The sequence below is a fragment of the Wyeomyia smithii genome, chromosome 1, assembly GCF_029784165.1.
Source record: "Wyeomyia smithii strain HCP4-BCI-WySm-NY-G18 chromosome 1, ASM2978416v1, whole genome shotgun sequence".
Classification (NCBI taxonomy): domain Eukaryota; kingdom Metazoa; phylum Arthropoda; class Insecta; order Diptera; family Culicidae; genus Wyeomyia; species Wyeomyia smithii.
Genome location: NC_073694.1, coordinates 201,042,724 through 201,061,895, shown reverse-complemented (window position 1 = coordinate 201,061,895; position 19,172 = coordinate 201,042,724). Strand labels below are relative to the sequence as shown.

Here is a 19,172-nt window from a genome sequence, read left to right as displayed (position 1 = left end):
GCACATGGAAGATGGATCATGGCGGAGGCGGATGAACCACGAGTTGCATCAGCTGCTGAGAGAACCACTCATTGTTCAAACGGTGAAAATCGGGAGACTACGGTGGGTGAAAATGGTTCTTGATACCGACCCGACTGGAACAAGGCGACGGGGCACGCAGCGAACAGCAAGGGACACTTAGACCTGGAGCTGACTGGTAAGCTAAGGTAAGTGCCGTTGCTAGTGCCTCTTTGCTGTATTTTTAGAGTTCTGTCGGTAGTCTGTTCTGACCTGTGGCTTGTTCTTAACCCTCTAGTGCCCAAGATAGTTTCTAGACGGGCTTCGGTAAAATCAGTATGAAGCATTATAAACACTTTTTAAGTATTTATTGAAGCTTTTTACTGCCGCTATCCGCATAACAGTCCTTTGTAAAAGTCCTATGTTTTCTTGTATTTTTTTTTTTGCGGAAATGGGTCCATTTTGGCATGCTCTACAAGAGTAGCCATTGAAATCGAGGTTGTGGGAATCAACCTCACTTTTTTAATGGCTATTCTTGAAAAGCATGCAAAAATGGACACATTTTCGCAAAATTTACACAGGACTCGCAACTTTCACATAGGACTATAATGCGAATAGCGGCAGTTTAGAGGTTTGACTGAAGTCCGCCAAATGGCGGCATTGAGCACTAGAGAGTTAAGTGGCCCCATTTCCTGTTTGATCTCCAGGATATTAGGAACTGGGACACTTTTATCGTTTGTAGGCACTCCAAAGTTAACTATCTTTCCGCCGTGTTCCGTTGCTTCGCTATTGAGGTACTCATCGAAAAACTGTTTCCACCTGTCGACCACCTGATCGAGTTTCCCTCCTCATCCCTACATGTATCTGGACTCGGTGTGTAGCCCTTACGGGATTGGTTCACCTTCTTGTGAAACCTGCGCGTGTTTTTATTTAGCCTTGTGGCGACACTTAGGTAGCTTTCCAAGCTAGTTTTTTCCTCTCCATCACTCATCAAACCGATCATTTTGTCGGCTCGACGTTACCACACCTTGTGCCGCAGTTGCGGCTTCTCCGTTGGTTGAACGTAGCTTCGAGGAGGATGGTTTGTCGTATGTGAAATACCGTTGATAGTTTTGCATCATTATCCGCTGTCGTTGGTGTCGGTGTGTAGGCTGTGAGACCCTATCACCGGTGTGAACATCACTTCTCTACCAACCTGCGTATTCATATCCACGATAACCATTTCGATGTCCCGTGGCGAGCAACTGTCGTATGTTGCCTCCAACTGCGTGTAAAATGATTCTTTCTCGTTGTCAGGTGTACCTTTATGAGGGCAGAACACGTTGATGATGCTGTACATGCTCCGAATTATATTTTCTCAACTTTTCGTAGTGCAATTGTTTAGGTAGGTTACCACACTACTAGAGGTCGTCCCTAACCTGAGAAATAGACACTCAGAAAGGTTAGGATTCCCGCCGAGGAGGTCAGCCCCCCCAACCGCTTGTCTGTCACTATACGACTGACATCCCACCACGGGTTGGTTACCATGATTTTCGCTTGGTTACTTGATTCTCGGCTGGTTCAACTCAGAATTCAGATTAAAAATAAACTTCAAATAAATAAATGCTTGGTTTTGACAATATTAATCGCCAACATCTGTGAAAATAGCGATTTTCGGAGAATTTTTCAATATTTAAAAGTATTATTGTAACTTGATCAATTAAAAATTATGTATGGGATGACTTTTTCCAGAAGTAAAGCCTGTAGTACACTCTTTGTCTAATGGTCAAACATTTGACCTTCTGACATAATGGTCAAATTTATTTGACATCATGGTTGTTGTTTGCCCGTATTTGCCCCATGTTAAAATTGGAGAGTGACAAACAATTATCTTTGACCAAATTTTTATCTGTCAAAAAGTGCCAAATATTTGACGCTTGGTCAAAGAGTGTAATACAGGCTTAGGCTCACGGGATCTAGGTACGTCATGATTTGGCTTTTTAACAAGATTTCAGCACACAACCATACAGTGACTCATTCCACACCTTCTCTAGTCTACATATACATACATTCAAACTAGCGAAAGTGCGGAGAAAAGTCAAAGCAAGGTAACCGCGGGCGGGCGGTTTGTTAAAAACAACAAAACGTTTTGTTCCTCTGCCGTTCATCACACAGTTTTAAGTTTTTCTCTGCGTGACGACTAATCTCATCAACCTACGTTCGGCAAAGACCACCACAAAGCCTAGTAAAGCAACAAATATTCTCGAGAGAAAAAACCACCCGGCAACTTCGAGCCCAAAATGGCCAGGACTGTCGTAAAAGCAGCTGCCGATGCCGACAAACACCTGAGCGACATTACGGCTATCGTGTACTCGCAGGAGCACATTTTCACCTCCGGCGGGGATGGAAAAGTTAAGGTAAAAATCTACTCCTTATTGCGTTCTGTTAAATGTTATAATATTTGCAACATTTCATGAGAAAAAAAGAAAAAAAGTATCTTCTAGAATTGGGGCCGTTCATGTGACGGTGGAATAAAAATGAGTTCGCAGTGTGAGCTATAAATAGCCGTAAATATTTTGATTACGGTTTGTGTGCAACACAGAAAAACAAATTTGCCTATATTGTGTAATGTGTGTCTTTCTTTTTTTATTATGGAAAGGTTTGGTCTTGCAACGTGGAATTATCCTATTTTATCAACTTTATTCTTTGCTTCAAGCAATCTTTGTTAATTCGATTCATTTTATCGTCAAAGTATTGGGGCTTTTTCATTTTTACACCGCGGCATTCCGTCAAGCAGAGATCCTGTAAAATGAGAATAATGTAACACCGAGAGGACAAAAAATCCCAACAGCAACTATACCTCCAAGTACCGACAATTTTCCACAATGTGATAAACCGCTTCGTTTGTCAAGGAGTTATTTTTGAACAGATTTAAAATTTCCAATTCCTGTAACCTAGTGGCGACTATTCGTGCGGTTTCATCATCGAAATGGCGACATCGGGAGGCATTTAGCCATGTTAGATTTGGACAACGCGCACATAACAGCTCCCAGCCTACGTTCGTTAGTCTGTTGCACATCGCCAAACTCATGCTTCGGATGGCTGGGTTATCGAAACCTTGCACAGAATGATCCGTCACTCCATCGCATTTCTCCAGCACAAGATCCTTCAGCTTTTTCAAGTTACTAATGCGTGCAGTCCCGAGAAAGGCTTGCTCTGTGATCAACTTGCACTTGCTAAGATCCAAACTTTCGAGAGTCGGGAGAGTTCGAAAAATCAGTTGAACGGTACTGTCCGTCACAGCCTTTTCACATTCACTCAAATTGAGCGCCATCAAGTTAGGGAAGCTTATGGGTATTTGTACCACAGCTTGCTGAGGTAACTCCTTGTAGTAGATTCCCAGCGACATGAGGTTGGGCATGTAAATGTGATCAAAACAATGCTGCGTCAGGGCAATCGTGTTGCGGTTTTTGGTAAGAACCAAGTTTTTCAACTTGTGTAGTTTTTGTAGATGTTCCAACCCTCCATCCGAGTTGCGGGACATATCGTAGTACAATTGCTCCAATTGCTGCAAATGGTTGCATATTGCGGCCAGGTATTGATCATTGTTGATGTCCAACGATGATTCGATTGCGATTTCCAGTTTTTTAATTTTCTTCTGTTGGGCAATGAAATTGAAGAAAATTTGATCATTCTTGCGCAGTTTCAGCTCTCCGAAGACGACTTTTTCCAACTGAAGTTCACCATCGTCGAACAGTAGCCTTTTAAGAACGGGTTCATTCAAACTGTCTACCTTAAAAGATTTCATCGTCTTTTTGTGTTGCTTGACTAGCTTCGTTACAGCTTTCACCTGCTCCCAGAGAGTGCTGTCCGGGTCGTCATACATTTCGTTGATAAATAGTTGCACTTTTAGTTTGGCTAGACAACTTGAATTGTTGGACAAATTGCCGTAGATGTGCCCCGACTCGAAGCGTTGGATTTCGGATTCGGGATATTTAAAATTGAATTTTTTCAGCTGTGGTAAGCACAACGGTTGCTCGCAATCTTCGCCAGCGAAAGTACATTCTTCTATGTCCAAGAATTTTAGTCCCGGTACCAGTTGGGTGAATTTCACGAATCGTCCACGTTCCAGGTGACACTTTGAAAACGAGAGCATCTGCAAGGTGTCGCTGAATTTTCGCAGCAGTAGATGCATATGTTTAATAAAAGCTTCATCTTCGTAGATGATGTCCCTACGGCAAAGGCTTCGTTTCGATTTGGCCAGATCGTAGAACGCAATGGAGGTGAAGCAGATGTTCTGATAGCAGCATTCGCTTTGCAAAAATCGATTGATTATAGCAGGGGTCAGTTCTTTTTTAAAGTGCACAACCATTTTGGACATGAAAGCTGATCGCTGGTAGACATCATACCAAAGATGACACACGGCCGCAGCCTGTTTCAGGTCACTGTAGCGCAAATTTTTGAATATCTTCTCCAATATCTGTAACGGGTTTTTCGTTCAGTTCTATTTTGCTTACCTTCGTTATAACATACCTCAACCGGTAACGTTTCCATGACTGCTTTTAGATGTGGACCAAAGACCTGTCACTCAAAAAGGAAGTAGCCGTACACGAGGCCTGGATCTATGCAATGGTGGTGGACTCACTGGGACGAATATATACCAGCAGCTGTGATGGTACGATTTGTTGTCTACCGGATCCGCTGCAATCGGATGACATTAAGGAACTGCTGAAATGCAGTGACGAAATCGAGTCGCTCTTCGTTGATAGCAAAGACAACCTGTGGAGTGGAGATGACAAGGGCATCGTGACTATGTGGGTAGACCACAAGATAAAATTCAAATTCAATCTGGTCGAACAGGTACGATCGTTAGCGATTCAAAACAATTGGATATACTCGATCAGAGACAATGATCTGACAATCACGGAAGTGCTGGAAGGCTCCACGACCGGACGATATATAACTAAGGCTAGTATTCCGGGAAAAAGTCCTGTCGCATTGTGCGGTAGCAGCTGCAACGGTGTTTTTAATAACGTATCAATTATAACTCGTGACGGACTGGGAATCACTTTCATCAAAAATAACAGTAAAGAAAATTTCTCGGTGCTGTGGACCAAAGAGGTAAGAAGATATCATAAAACCCCCTTAAGGCGTTACTGATAAAGTAATATTTTTAGAAAGCTCACGATATGATTATTAACTGTATTCTGGGAGCTGACGAGCTGCTTTACACTGCCGGCTACGATGGAGTTGTGAAGCAGTGGACCGGTCTCGAGAAGGATCCCAAACTGGCAGCGGAAGTCAACATTGGCAGCGGTTGCCTCAACGCGTTGAGTTTGGGATCGGACCGGACTACCGTTTATGTGGGTGGCAGCGATGGTTTGCTGAGAGTAGTGAGTTTCTCATAGAACTCACAGCAGTGTTACCAAGTGCCATTGAAAGAGTGCCGACTCGCCCGGCGGATATTTAACGTGACTTTTTCTTTCCTAACTAACACGATAATAGCTTCAAAAAAGTAAACCAAAGCGAAAACGGTTTTGTTTATCACGGGACTTCTATTTAATTGTTCATTTATATGAGAAGATAGTTGAAATAAACGTCTCGAAGAATAAGAAATCAGAACTGTTGGCGGTTTTGGCCTTGCAATGACATCCGTCCCCTTTCATGATGCCAGGTTTTTCTCCCAAATTTTTGATATTTATTCAGTGTGGTATGCTTCCTCAAGGTATAACCACGTTATTTTTTCCATAACTCACCTCTTTGCGTTATCTAGAAGATAATCAAACTTGATCTGAAATGAGTGCCTAAATCGTGGTTACAATTTCCGAAAAGAAGTTCACATAAAATTGGCGCAAAATAATGGATATCCCAAATTTATCTGTTCGCCTTGAACTGTTCCAAAACATTTTCATCCTTAACACCGAAATACATTCGTCCCAACTGTTCGAAAAGCTGTTACACACATTGAATTCTACATGAATTTAGTTCTATTTAATAGAAAACATGCGATCCATTCTTTTAAAACGGATAGGGTTCGAAAAACATACCCAGTTTCACAAACATACTCCTATTTCACCACCCACTAACAACAAACATTATATAGTTATTCACAGAATTCACTGCAGGCTCACTTTGGAACATTATTGAAAGTGAACCACAGGGATGCCAGGTCGTTTTTTCAAATGTATTCACGTTTCGAGAAAAAATGTCTTCTAACCCGAAATGGCTAGTTAAAAGCAAAGCGACCGAAGACTGAAAAAATTACCGGCGAATCGCAAATTAACGGGTCATAATCAAATGTCTTCAGATATTTTTCAATGTCTTCCATTTGTCTTCACAAACAAGGATGTCTTCACCGCAGGGGTAAATGTCTTCGATTTGAAGACATGTCTCCCAATCTGGCATCGCTGCTAAGCCATCAACAGCCTGAGATGCCAATAAAATTTTTGATAAACTAGAATGGAAGGATGCTGAAGAAAAAACTGGAGAAAAGGGCTCATTCAAATAATACATAACGCGCTCAGGGGTGGGGGGGTATTCAGCGAAGCGTTACATTGCGTGTGGCAAACATGTAAAATTGCGTTACGTGGGGGTGGGTGGGTATTGAAAATTGCCAAATTCCGCGTTATGAAATATTTGAATGGTTCCAAACTGCATTTTAAATGAATTTACAAAACTAAAAAATCCATTAAACAGCAGCAAAATTGAAAATTGCACAATCAATTTATCTCAAAATTTAAAATGCTGAAAATGCTGTTCAAAATTATTATGTATTATGATTTATCAACCTACGAACGTTCTAAAACCTATCGGAGCTTGTGTGAATAAAAAATCTGAATAAAACAATAAATATAAAAAAAACTGGAAGAATATTTTATTAAATCAGCGGCCGAATTCCGAGCACACATGTCTTCGAGAAGAAGAAAATTTCTTCATATACTTGCAATGAAGAAATTTTCTTCTCTTCAAAGAAACGTGTTCTCGGAGTTCGGCCGCTGGTCTATGAAAAGACGCCATGAATGTAATAAACAAATCTAAAAAAAAAAAAAAACAACTGGTCCTTATTCGGGACTACAAAGATGTTGATATTTGTTTTGTTTTTGCATTAGAAAATGACGGAAGGTAATATTTTTGCTTTTGTCATCACACACATTTTAAAAATCGCATATAAGAATTCACGTGGGAGCAAACAGCAGGGTGGCGAAAAAAAGTTCAAGATGAAATTCCCTGATATTAATTTTCTTGATATTTTTCAGCATTCCGCACAAAAAAGTGCAACGTAGATTAACGCGACTCTGGAATACCAGTGAAAAAAGTATTCAATCGGATATAGAACCGAATCGTAGAGGTCCCAAAATGGCCTTTTATGCTGAAAAAAAAACAGTTTTTGCGCTGAAGTCGTTTAAAAAAGGATTGCGCCTCGGTTAAAATTTTTCCCTGCATTTTTTTTCGTTTTCCCTGATTTCCCTGAGCGAAGAAGATATTCCCTGACACCCTGAAACAGTCTTTGAAATCCCTCTAAGCTTCGTAGTTGCGAATACAGTTCAAAACATAGACCATCGCACGGTGACGTCAGACATCTGAGTTTGACAGATACTGGTAACTTTGTTTATCTTCGAGCGATGCAGTTTAGCTCTCAATTATAGCAGATCATTGCTATTGTGACCAAAATGTTGTGCGTGAGGTGCCAGTATACTAAGAACAATTATAAATTGAGCAGGATTCCCACTAAGCACACGATTGCTCCACCAGAAAAAAAGTACAGAGTCCAAAACGTATTGTGATTAGGGCGCAACTAGCAAACAAACTGTAAAAATCGGGAAACATCCTGGGTTTGAAAACCCGAAACCCGACCAATTCTACTGCAGACACGCATTGTGTTCGATCGTAATTGGGATAGTTCCGTGTCAGAGGATGAAACCCGTTTTTTTGGAAGAACATGATTCGGTGGATTTTGAGACGTTTGTGACGTTATGTTGGCCGAAAATAAAACCTTACTTGGGTTTTTGAAAAGGGCGGATAGAGTACTTATAGCGTCGATACTTTTTATTACATTGTCCTTAAATTTGCGACTTAGAAAGTATAAAAACCAAAAGTTTGTACAGTTGATTAAACAAGTAAATCAGGATCAAATGGAAATTGGAGTATAGAATTGCAAGCGGTAAATATACTTCGACCCGAAGTTAACTAATTATTTGATTGTGAGACTCTTATAAGAGGAAGCCATTTTGTTAAGAAAAGAAAGGACTACGATAGCACAATGCAAAAAGTGACTACTAGGTCCCAAAATATGAAAAAGGGGGATCAATCAAAATTCAATCAATCAATTTATCTCAAAATTTAAAATGCTGAAAATGCTGTTCAAAATTATTATTATGATTTATTAACCTACGAACGTTTTAAAACCTATCGGAGCTTGTGTGAATAAAAAATCTGAATAAAACAATAAATATAAAAAAACTGGAAGAATATTTTACTAAATCAGCGGCCGAATTCCGAGCATACATGTCTTCGAAAAGAAGAAAATTTCTTCATATACTTGCAATGAAGAAATTTTCTTCTCTTCAAAGAAACGTGTTCTCGGAGTTCGGCCGCTGGTCTATGAAAAGACGCCATGAATGTAATAAACAAATCTAAAAAAAAAAAACAACTGGTCCTTATTCGGGACTACAAATATGTTGATATTTGTTTTGTTTTTGCATTAGAAATGACGGAAGGTAATATTTTTGCTTTTGTCATCACACACATTTTAAAAATCGCATATAAGAATTCACGTGGGAGCAAACAGCAGGGTGGCGAAAAAAAGTTCAAGATGAAATTCCCTGATATTAATTTTCTTGATATTTTTCAGCATTCTGCACAAAAAAGTGCAACGTAGATTAACGCAACTCTGGAATACCAGTGAAAAAAGTATTCAATCGGATATAGAACCGAATCGTAGAGGTCCCAAAATGGCCTTTTATGCTGAAAAAAAAACAGGTTTTGCGCTGAAGTCGTTTAAAAAAGGATTTCGCCTCGGTTAAAATTTTTTCTCTGAATTTTTTTTTCGTTTTCCCTGATTTCCCTGAGCGAAAAATGAATTCCCTGACACCCTGAAATAGTCTTTGAAATCCCTCTAAGCTTCGTAGTTGCGAATACAGTTCAAAACATAGACCATCGCACGGTGACGTCACACATCTGAGTTTGACAGATACTGGTAACTTTGTTTATCTTCGAGCGATGCAGTTTAGCTCTCAATTATAGCAGATCATTGCTATTGTGACCAAAATGTTGTGCGTGAGGTGCCAGTATACTAAGAACAATTATAAATTGAGCAGGATTCCCACTAAGCACACGATTGCTCCACCAGAAAAAAAGTACAGAGTCCAAAACGTAAGAAAAGTTACCACTAACTGTCAGAAAAGTGAGGTTAAAGAGATTCGGTGAGATGGTCTAAAGCTAAATCCGGAGGGATTTGTGATTAGGGCGCAACCAGCAAACAAACTGTAAAAATCGGGAAACATCCTGGGTTTGAAAACCCGAAACCCGACCAATTCTACTGCAGACACGCATTGTGTTCGATCGTAATTGGGATAGTTCCGTGTCAGAGGATGAAACCCGTTTTTTTGGAAGAACATGATTCGGTGGATTTTGAGACGTTTGTGACGTTATGTTGGCCGAAAATAAAACCGTACTTGGGTTTTTGAAAAGGGCGGATAGAGTACTTATAGCGTCGATACTTTTTATTACATTGTCCTTAAATTTGCGACTTAGAAAGTATAAAAACCAAAAGTTTGTGCAGTTGATTAAACAAGTAAATCAGGATCAAATGGAAATTGGAGTATAGAATTGCAAGCGGTAAATATACTTCGACCCGAAGTTAACTAATTATTTGATTGTGAGACTCTTATAAGAGGAAGCCATTTTGTTAAGAAAAGAAAGGACTACGATAGCACAATGCAAAAAGTGACTACTAGGTCCCAAAATATGAAAAAGGGGGATCAATCAAAAGATGAAAAATTGCTTGAGGCACAAACGACCGATATGGCCACATGAGACAGCATACCACCATATCGGAAAAGGCACGGAAGAGGCACTAGAGTAAAAAATAATTTTCTTGGAGCATGGTGATTTCGAGAAACCTTTTCCCACCCACTCGGTGGCTATCGGAAAAATACTATCCGATGCAAGCTGCAACGGGTTCGATGAAATCACAAAACTGGGACGATTTCGTTTCAAATTAAACTAAAATCAAATGCGGTGTACTCGAAGGCGGAGTGAATAAATTTCAGCCAATTTACCTTAAAAATATTCGTCCCCGAATCTCTGAAGCAATACTCATGGTCAAAGGAGCACACTTACATTTAATCACCGAATTCGTTTCTTTATTCACCGACTTTTCAACAGCTGAGCGCTCGGTAAAACGTTCGGTAATATAAACCACTACCGACCGATCAGTAATCAAATTGTTGTTGCTTTCTGTCATTATTACCGAAACGGCGAATGCAATTAGTTGCCAAAACCACCGATCAAATCTGTAAGTTTTGTAAGACAGTACCGAAAGATCTGTGATGTTTGTTATTTGTTCGCCGCACCAAATTTGTACGAGTGAAAATCAATTAAACGTTTTTACTGCTGTGGGCTGTGCATGAGCTTCATGCCAGTTGTGCTCAGAGTTTCAAAGCCGAGGATCTTCCGGATGTGTCCATTAACATGGCGGTGTAAACTATTTACGTAGCATGCAACAGATGCTCGGAAGTAGCATAATGTGATGGTTTGATGCTTAGAATATTTACAAATTTTATTAAAAATTTGTTCTATGCGATCATCTTCTTGCTGAAGTTGTTGGAAAACGTCCACCATTTTTTTTTTGGCAGGAACTTCAATGCTCAAACGGAACCGAGAATGTGACTTGACAACCAGAAGGAGAACAACGAATAGAGAAAATTTGACAGCTCTATAGTTGGTCCGGTAGTTTTTTACCAATATTCGGTAAAAGTTAAATTTACCGAACAGTTCAGCAGAAAGTATAGCAGGATTTAGTGAAATTATTTGCTGAATACAGAAAATATGCAAAGTTATATCAATTTTACAAACTACTCTGTATTTTCTCAAACTTACCGATCGAAATTGTAATAATAATTACCAAACTTTTATTATCTGATTGAATGATGAGTACCTATTGAATTCGAGGAGAAAAGTTTGAAAACATTTCTAGTGACTATCAGATCATGCGCAAAAACAATATATCTATACGCCTGAGGATACACAAAACATTTTTCTATAAGCACTAGAGGAATGCTCGTATGTAGTGGAAAATAAAAAATGCAATTTAAAAAAAAGATGGAACCAAGACTTGGCTTTCTACCAAGCCAAACAGAACACTTGGGCAAAACAATAAAGACAAAAGTAGAACCAACTATATAGCGTTGCAGAAAAACAGAGCAATTTTTAAAAGAGAATTCCGCAGGACGAAACGTGCATATATCATATCTCGCGTAATTTTTCAAAAGGACCTAAGTAACAATGACAGATTCTCTCCTCTCTCACTTTGTTTCGTTAATGACGTCGTCATTATATATATTTTTTAACCTTTCTTCCCTTTAATCGAGAGATAGTAATACTGTCTTGCTTACTATGCATTGAGTGTTATGAAATATGGAAAAAATAACATATATTGATCAAAAAGAAAGTAAACGAAGAGAGTCTCTCAATGTTTGATAGGTCCCTTCGAAAAATTACGCGAGATATGTCTCTGAAAATAAATAAGGGGCCATCCACACATCACGTGGACAGATTTCAGGGTGGCCACTCAATATCAATTTTCAATTTTCCGGTTTTTTCCCGGTTTTCCCGATGATATTTAGTGAAGTTTCCCGGTGTTTTATTTTTGAAACATATGAGAAAAAAATCAATTTTCACATGCTTATTTGTGCCTTGCAAAAATAATGTTACAAAACTATGAAAAACATTCCTCCTTCATCGTGTTTAGCTGTTTGTCGACTTTAGCAAGTACCTTCATGGTGATCTGCTGCACAATTTCCGCCCTCTTTATCTCCAAATCGTTGACAATCTTTGCTTTCTCGCGCTTTTTTGCTTCCTTCTGCTTCTTTCTCTGTCAACCTTCTCTCGAGTTTGCAGTGCTTCTGTATCAGGTGCCAATGAAATGCGTGGGATAAATTTAAGAGTTGGGGCATAGAGTTTTTGCTTCTAGAAAAATGTCCTTAGGCAAAACTTCATGCGGACTTTGGGAAGAAGAGCCTCAGAGTGACCAATTAAAAAAATGCACATGAAACTATCAAGATGCATTTTTCAAAATGCATGAAACGTTGAGATCTGTTATTTCAAAACAATTTTTTTTTTCGAAAAACTTCGATCCTGGGACTTTAAAATTTTCGAGCGGGGGTCAATGTGATGTATAAGAAATTTTCTCATGGTCCGTAAAATAAATTCAACTGACACTCTGAATAAACAATTTGAAAAAAAAAAAATAGCTACTGTTTGTTTTTGATATAGAAAAAATCGGAGAAATCTTTAACAAATAGCTCTTCAAGGTCTTTCCCCAACAAAATCGAGTAGTCAAAAGGTCAAACACAGAATGAAAAAATATTTTTTTTTCTGCAAAACACTTAATGTGGAGAATGTAAAAATAACAAAGTCTTGATTATTTATATTATTACGAAATTTCAGCAGATATTGACCTAGTTTCGCAACATGACAGACGAACACAGCTTGTTAAAAATATTTGATATATATTCTCTTTGAAGTATGTCACTTGCAAATGCAATTAAAATGATCCGCAATATAAATGTGCTGCTTGTGGTTAAAATCATATCAAAAATCGAGAAGTACAAACCGGGTAGCTCCATTCTCCGATTCTCCCCGATGCGATGTCGAACACTATTCACAAGAAGTTTCAATACGTCTCCCGCGACGCTGATAACTTTTAAACTTCTTTAAAAATCTGGCAATATATGTTACAGAACAGTAAATTTATCCACCTGACCAAGTCTGATTTTCAAATTTAGAAAATCTATAACGAGCGTCTTAGCAGAGTGATTGAGGAATCAAAGAAATAGTTATCGGTTTCCGTTATACTCTACCAGAAAACCTGAATTTATTTGACGCAGATCTTGCTGCGAAGCCGCTGTCGACTTTAGCTGAAACCAACAACCAGCTTTCCCTTAGCCGACAGAATCATGCCAGTTAGGTGAACATGAAAAAAAAAACAGGGTCTCATGTTGACATTTCCTCAGAAAGTGTTGAACAAATGAAGCGGCAAACATGAAGGAGGATGATTTTCCCGGCGTGAAGCCTAATTTCCCGGTTTTCCCGTATTTTTTTTCCGGTGATTTGAAATTCCTGGCTTTTTCCCGTTTTTCCCGGTAGAGTGGCCACCCTGCAGATTTTTAACGATTTCGACCCCACCCCCTTCCCCTCCGTGGACAACTACCCATATAAATTCTAAAAAAAAATGTATGGAGCGTGGACATTAGCCAACCCCCTTCCCTCTCAAAAGCTGTCTTTGGAACATTATTAAAGGGATAGACACTAGAGATGGTCGGGTTTGATGTTTTTCAAACCCGTACTCGACCCGAACCCGAATTTTTTTTTCGGTCGAAACCCGAGCCCGACCCGAACCCGAAACTTTTTTTTTCGTTCAAACCCGAACCCGACCCGAACCCGAAAATTTTATTTCTTTGAAACCCGAACCCGACCCGAACCCGAAATTGTGAAACCCGAAACCGACCCGAACCCGACATTTCATAGATTTTATAGTCGGGTTTCGGGTACATCATACCCAAACCCGACCTGAAACCGACATTTTCAAACCCGAACCCGACCCGAACCCGAAAATATTTTTTTCACAAAACCCGAACCCGACCCGTACCCGACACTTTCAAAAATTTTCAAACCCGAACCCGACCCGAACCCATCGGGTACGGGTCGGGCTCGGGTTTCGGGGACACGTCATTAACAGGAACTGTAGAGAAACAAATTTCCATATCTCGCGCCGACCGAGAAAAATTCATTATTTTGTAAACACATATGGAGCAGTAGACCTACCAGCTACCCACACAGAGAAAGACCTAGAAGGATATGAAATAATCCTGAAGAATGAGGAAATACCACGAGTGTTGAACACTAGGAAAAATCATTCGCCGGCAGGTGAAGACGGAATGTCTTATGCAAAAAAATAAAAAAATCGATCCACAGATACAGCTCAAAATTTGTGAAAAACTGGTTGAAGTGTTCATAGATGATAACATCCCTCACAGATGGCGTTGGCGTATCGCTCAAATTAGTAAAATATTACCGAGAATCTCGTTAAAGTTCGACAGATTGTCAATTGGTCAGCGTGCGACCAGACCGAGCCAAGCGCCATTTTCTTAAAAATTGAGTTATTAGCACCAGTGGATGTGCAAAATGATGATCTATGTTCCATTAAAGAATGAAATCATTCGAACAGTTCATAGGCGTGTTATAGTAAAAATCTCTGTTGCACTTTTTGAAAAGAACGAATTGCGTTCGACCAGAGTGAACCATAAACACAGACATGGTCTTTAAATAAAGTGATTGTTTGTGATTTAAAAGCTAACTTTGAGATTTATTTTAATCAGTAACTGATTTCTCCGCTTCGGACAGCTCGTTAATACGACTGTCATCAAAATTAGATAAATATACAGCCAGGTGGTTTTCGTAGAGCCGAATTTCCTTTCAATGGGCACATCACTTTTTTTCAAGATCTTGTTGAACCAGACCGAACCAAGTGCATTTTATTTCCATTTGATATTTTTCAAATAATATTAAATTTTTTGTTGTAACAAACGTCAGGACTGGGTATAATATACGTTAAATCAATAAATTAGACAATACCCGCTTCAAAATACGAGATCATTTCATATCGATACTATCTCAATACTTAGCACTTGGTGCGCTTTGGCACTAGGAAATAAAGCAACAGAAATAAAGCTTGGCTTGTCTATCAGCTGTATAATTTCTGATACAGATTGGACTGATAGATAAAGCGGCGTTGATATCTATGTATTACGTTTAACTTGTAAAAAAAATTTTCTTGTTTAATAGACAAGTTGATATGTTGTAGTAAATACGTTTGACCAGACCGAACTGAAGACCAACTTTTAAAATTTTTGTTCGACCAGAGTGAACTGAGTGCATAGGTGTCAAAAATAAAAACCAAGTATTTTATCAATTATTGCTATTTTTCGTGTATTTATGATAAAAGGACATTCAATAAGCCCTGTTCAATACATGTTTGCATTGAATTAAACGATAAGTTCAAACACGATTAATTTATGGGTGGTCAAACTTCAAATGCTAATTACTCATAACAATGTGTTTGGCGCTTGGCTCGGTCTGGTCGCAGGCCGACCAATTGTTGGTTTTAAAGAATCTCGGTATTTTGATGTATTACCGAGATTTTTCCCGAGATATCAGCTGTTGAAATCTCGGTAATTTAGTTTACCGTGCTTGGTGATAATATCTCAGTGTGCAGGTTAATCTTTCCTCATATTTTTTCTCGGATCGATCACCAAGCCACAAAACACCGAAAATCGAAAGAAAATCGAAGATAAACATTTGCTAGCTTTTTTCAATAAAACTACCATATTTCAAACTTGAAAAAAAATTATTTGTATTAATTTCGTGAAATAATAATTTTCCAACACGTTTTATCATCAAATTATGAAAATATCATACACTGCAAACTAGCAATACTCAGAGGAAGAGATATGCGAAGAGAGTTTTATGAGCCAAACGAACATGTCAAAATTCGAGCCAAACGAACAAGAAAGGTAACACATTGAAAGGTATTGCAATAAGGTTCAATAATTTTTTTTTTATTCTCGCTAATTTTCCGTCGGTCTAGTTCCGCCACTGTTGTGGCCAATCACCGACGCCCAGGGCGGCGACTCCACACCCAGGACCCTAACTCACGACCCGTTTATTAACGGACCGGCGCCAACGGCTTTACTTCCTCATGCGATGGAAGGCGTGATCCTAGAGATTTTTCGCTTCAGAAAACCTCCCGGTGTCGGCTAGGATTGAATCTAGACCAGTTGGGTTGGTTGTGAGTGGATCACGCCACCTCACAACCATCGACACCTATGTCGGCGGTGGGATTCGAACCCAAGCGTCGAGCGTGGTTGGCGGAGACGTTACCAACCACACTAGGCCCCCGCTCTAAGGTTCAATAAAGAATATATATATTTTTTCACGTTTTTCATGTTTTATTGCTAAAACATGAATTGAGAATGCTCCAAAGTTGCTTCATCACTGTTATTTTTAACTGGTGGTTCACAAACCCTTTGTATGGTCTACAGAATAATGATGAAAGTATGTAAAATTAAACATAAACATAAAAGTTAACACCTTCACGGTTTTTGTGATGCACTTTATTATTCCCCAGGACTTCCACCGTCACCATCAGTTATACGAGCCGAATAAAAAAGTTAGTGAACATTGCGCTTTGAGAAGAGATCTGGCACCTCTGATATGTGAAACCTAGTTGCCAAATTGGCGGTTTTTTCCATCGCTTATCTCTCCCTCTGAGGATCTCTACTGCAAACGCTGCCGATCCGTTGGCCCCAGCAGTCTTGTCACACTACGATTGAAACCGTTGAATAATCTACAGGACTGTCATCACTGCCGTCGTGGAGCTACCGCGTAGCACTGCACTGACAGATAGTGCTCTCTCCATTCATTTTTCATCGACAGCGGCCGGCCATTCTTTGCCGTGGAACAATCACACATACGCAGCATCTAATTTTTAGTCTATAATTTAGCAATTTTTTCAACACGAAGAGCTGTAACTATAAGCGTTCCTGCAAAATGTGGTCCCGTCGCGGCAGAGAAAGTAGCTGGTTGCTACTGGTCCTGGCTGTGTGCAGTCTCGGCATTCTGGTCCTGACGGAATTGCCACGACCCCGGGGAGTTTCTATTTCGCGAGCCAGTTTGTACCAGGTAGACAATGGTGGCAAGTTTGTCTGCTTGGATGGCCGAAAGACGATCCGCTGGGAGCAAGTCAACGATGACTACTGTGACTGTGCGGACGGAAGCGATGAACCGGGGACGGCAGCCTGTACGAATGGTGTTTTCCACTGCACAAATGCGGGTTTCAAGCCGCTCAATTTACCCAGCAGTCGGGTTAACGATGGCATTTGCGACTGCTGTGACGCTTCGGATGAGTATGCATCCAGTGTGAACTGCATCAATACCTGCAGCGAACTGGGCAAAGAGGATCGACTGCGGGAGAAACAGCGAACCGAAATGGTCAAAATGGGTAGCCAACTGAGAGCGGAAATGAGCCAGCGGGGAAAGGCTATGAAGGTAAAAAAACTAAAGCTATTGTTAATCATTTAAATTTTTTTTGGTATGTTCTCACAGGAAGAACAACGTCAACGCTTTACCGAATTGGAACGCTCTAAAGCGGAGGCGGAAGCGCTTAGTAAGGAGAAGGCTACCATCATGGAAGACGCGGAAGCATTGGAAAATGCTGCCCTGAAGGTATACCGCGATCGAGAGGAGGATGCTCGGCGTGCCAAGCAAGAAGCGGAAGCCGTAAGCAATCGAGACGAAGCGGAAGAAGTGTTCCGCAAGTACGATTCTAACCAAAATCAGGTGGTGGAAATCGTCGAACTGCAGACGCGCATTGTGTTCGATCGTAACCGGGATGGTTCCGTATCAGAGGAGGAAGCCCGTTTTTTTTTGGATGAACACGATCAGGTAGACTTCGAGACGTTTGTGACGTTATGTTGGCCAAAAATAAAACCGTTCCTGATGCTTGATTCGGGATTATTTAAACCACCAAGTGACGTGGAGGAGTTGGAAAAAGACGCTGGACCGTATGAAACGGAGCATGCGGAATTACGCAATGAGCAAGACGATGGTTATGATTTGGATGGAAGCGAACCAAATCCTCCATATCAGGATGAAGAGGGGACAGAACTTGAGCAGGAAGAGGAGGAAGATGATGAGGAAGGTTTAGACGAACCGGAGGTCGGAGAGGGACAAGTCGAAACGACGGCGACACCAAAACCAGAGTATGATGCTGAAACAGAGGAATTGATTCGTCAGGCTAATAACGCTAGAAATCAGCACACCGAAGCGGAGCGCCATGTTCGCGAGATTGTCACAGAGATGAAAAACATCGAAGACTTGCTCAACAAAGACTACGGCAAAGATGAGGAGTTCGCTCCGCTCAATGGGGAATGCTTGAACTTTGAGGATCGCGAATACATCTACAAACTTTGTCCATTCGATAAGGCCATCCAGCAACCAAAGAATGGTGGCGCAGAAACCAGGTAAAGATTTTCTTTTGGATTTTGTTTGATGGTTTTTGAAAAAAAAAAACACGTTTTCTTGCAGATTGGGTGTCTGGGATAAGTGGGCAAACGCCGAGTACACTGCCATGCATTATAACAACGGCGCAACTTGCTGGAACGGACCGGCCCGATCCGCTTTTGTCCATCTGGAGTGTGGACTCGACACCAGAATCCTTTTCGTGACTGAACCGAACCGGTGCGAATACGAGTATCGCATCCAGACACCAGCGGCCTGCTCGTTCAAGGAGAACAGCAAGGACCAGCACGACGAGCTGTAGGAACTGACCGAGCGCCGATAGTATAGATCAGATTTTTTTTTTATCCTCATTTTTAAACATTGTCATCGTGATTGATTAGGATTTGATTTAACGAAAAAGCAGGAGAAAGTATTAAATACTAGACGAAATTTCCTTAAGTGGAAAATAATTGGCAAAAACTGATAATTTAGGAAGCAGACAATTCGAATAAAAAAAGTGGTTAGACTCAGGAAAACAGTTATATGAGTGCAGGTGTAGTTGTATATTTTTGAACAAATTTTGATACACATTCCTCTATTTGATAGGTTCGCCTTTTTGGGCCCGAGCGAAGCAACAGTTTCAGTGTGAAGGGCACCAGTTGAAATATCAACCGAAGAATGATTGTTTAGTTTTCGAAATGGCATTGATAAATCTACTTTCTGATGTTGTGTTTATGTGTGAATAATAATAAAGAAAACAACAACTACAACGAAGTTTGAGCTGTTTTAATTTTATTATCCGATTCATAAAGACCCGAACTTGCCGCAAATTGCGCCTTCTGTTGGGCGAGCATCTGTTTACTTTGAAGCGATCATCAGAAATCTTGAATACAATGCTTCTGGTACTTCACTTTATG

The 19,172-nt window shown here is 40.2% G+C and overlaps 3 protein-coding genes across 5 annotated transcripts; 2 read left to right on the top strand and 1 right to left on the bottom strand.

Moving 5' to 3' along the window:
* The first annotated feature begins 2,040 nt into the window (after positions 1–2,040).
* LOC129717628 (uncharacterized) lies at positions 2,041–5,598 on the top strand. The gene is made up of 3 exons (XM_055667662.1): positions 2,041–2,393; positions 4,543–5,097; positions 5,154–5,598. Exons 1-3 carry the CDS (start codon positions 2,277–2,279, stop codon positions 5,382–5,384), a joined length of 903 nt encoding a protein of 300 aa, XP_055523637.1. The 5' UTR covers positions 2,041–2,276; the 3' UTR covers positions 5,385–5,598.
* On the bottom strand, positions 2,594–6,142 carry LOC129717627 (uncharacterized). Of its 3 annotated transcripts, XM_055667661.1 has the most exons (5): positions 6,024–6,060; positions 5,733–5,767; positions 4,510–4,755; positions 2,837–4,456; positions 2,594–2,778 (listed from the first exon to the last, which is right to left on the bottom strand). In XM_055667661.1, the coding sequence occupies exons 3-5, from the start codon at positions 4,528–4,530 to the stop codon at positions 2,662–2,664; spliced, it is 1,758 nt and encodes a 585-aa protein (XP_055523636.1). In that variant the 5' UTR covers positions 4,531–4,755; positions 5,733–5,767; positions 6,024–6,060; the 3' UTR covers positions 2,594–2,661. The 3 variants fall into 3 exon arrangements, with proteins under 3 accessions (XP_055523636.1, XP_055523634.1, XP_055523635.1); XM_055667659.1 differs by lacking the exon at positions 5,733–5,767 and having other exon boundaries at positions 6,024–6,142; XM_055667660.1 differs by lacking the exon at positions 6,024–6,060 and having other exon boundaries at positions 5,733–6,017.
* A 10,516-nt stretch (positions 6,143–16,658) lies between these two features.
* LOC129718543 (glucosidase 2 subunit beta) lies at positions 16,659–19,029 on the top strand. The gene is made up of 3 exons (XM_055669416.1): positions 16,659–17,304; positions 17,362–18,278; positions 18,343–19,029. Exons 1-3 carry the CDS (start codon positions 16,807–16,809, stop codon positions 18,575–18,577), a joined length of 1,650 nt encoding a protein of 549 aa, XP_055525391.1. The 5' UTR covers positions 16,659–16,806; the 3' UTR covers positions 18,578–19,029.
* Positions 19,030–19,172: the final 143 nt, after the last annotated feature.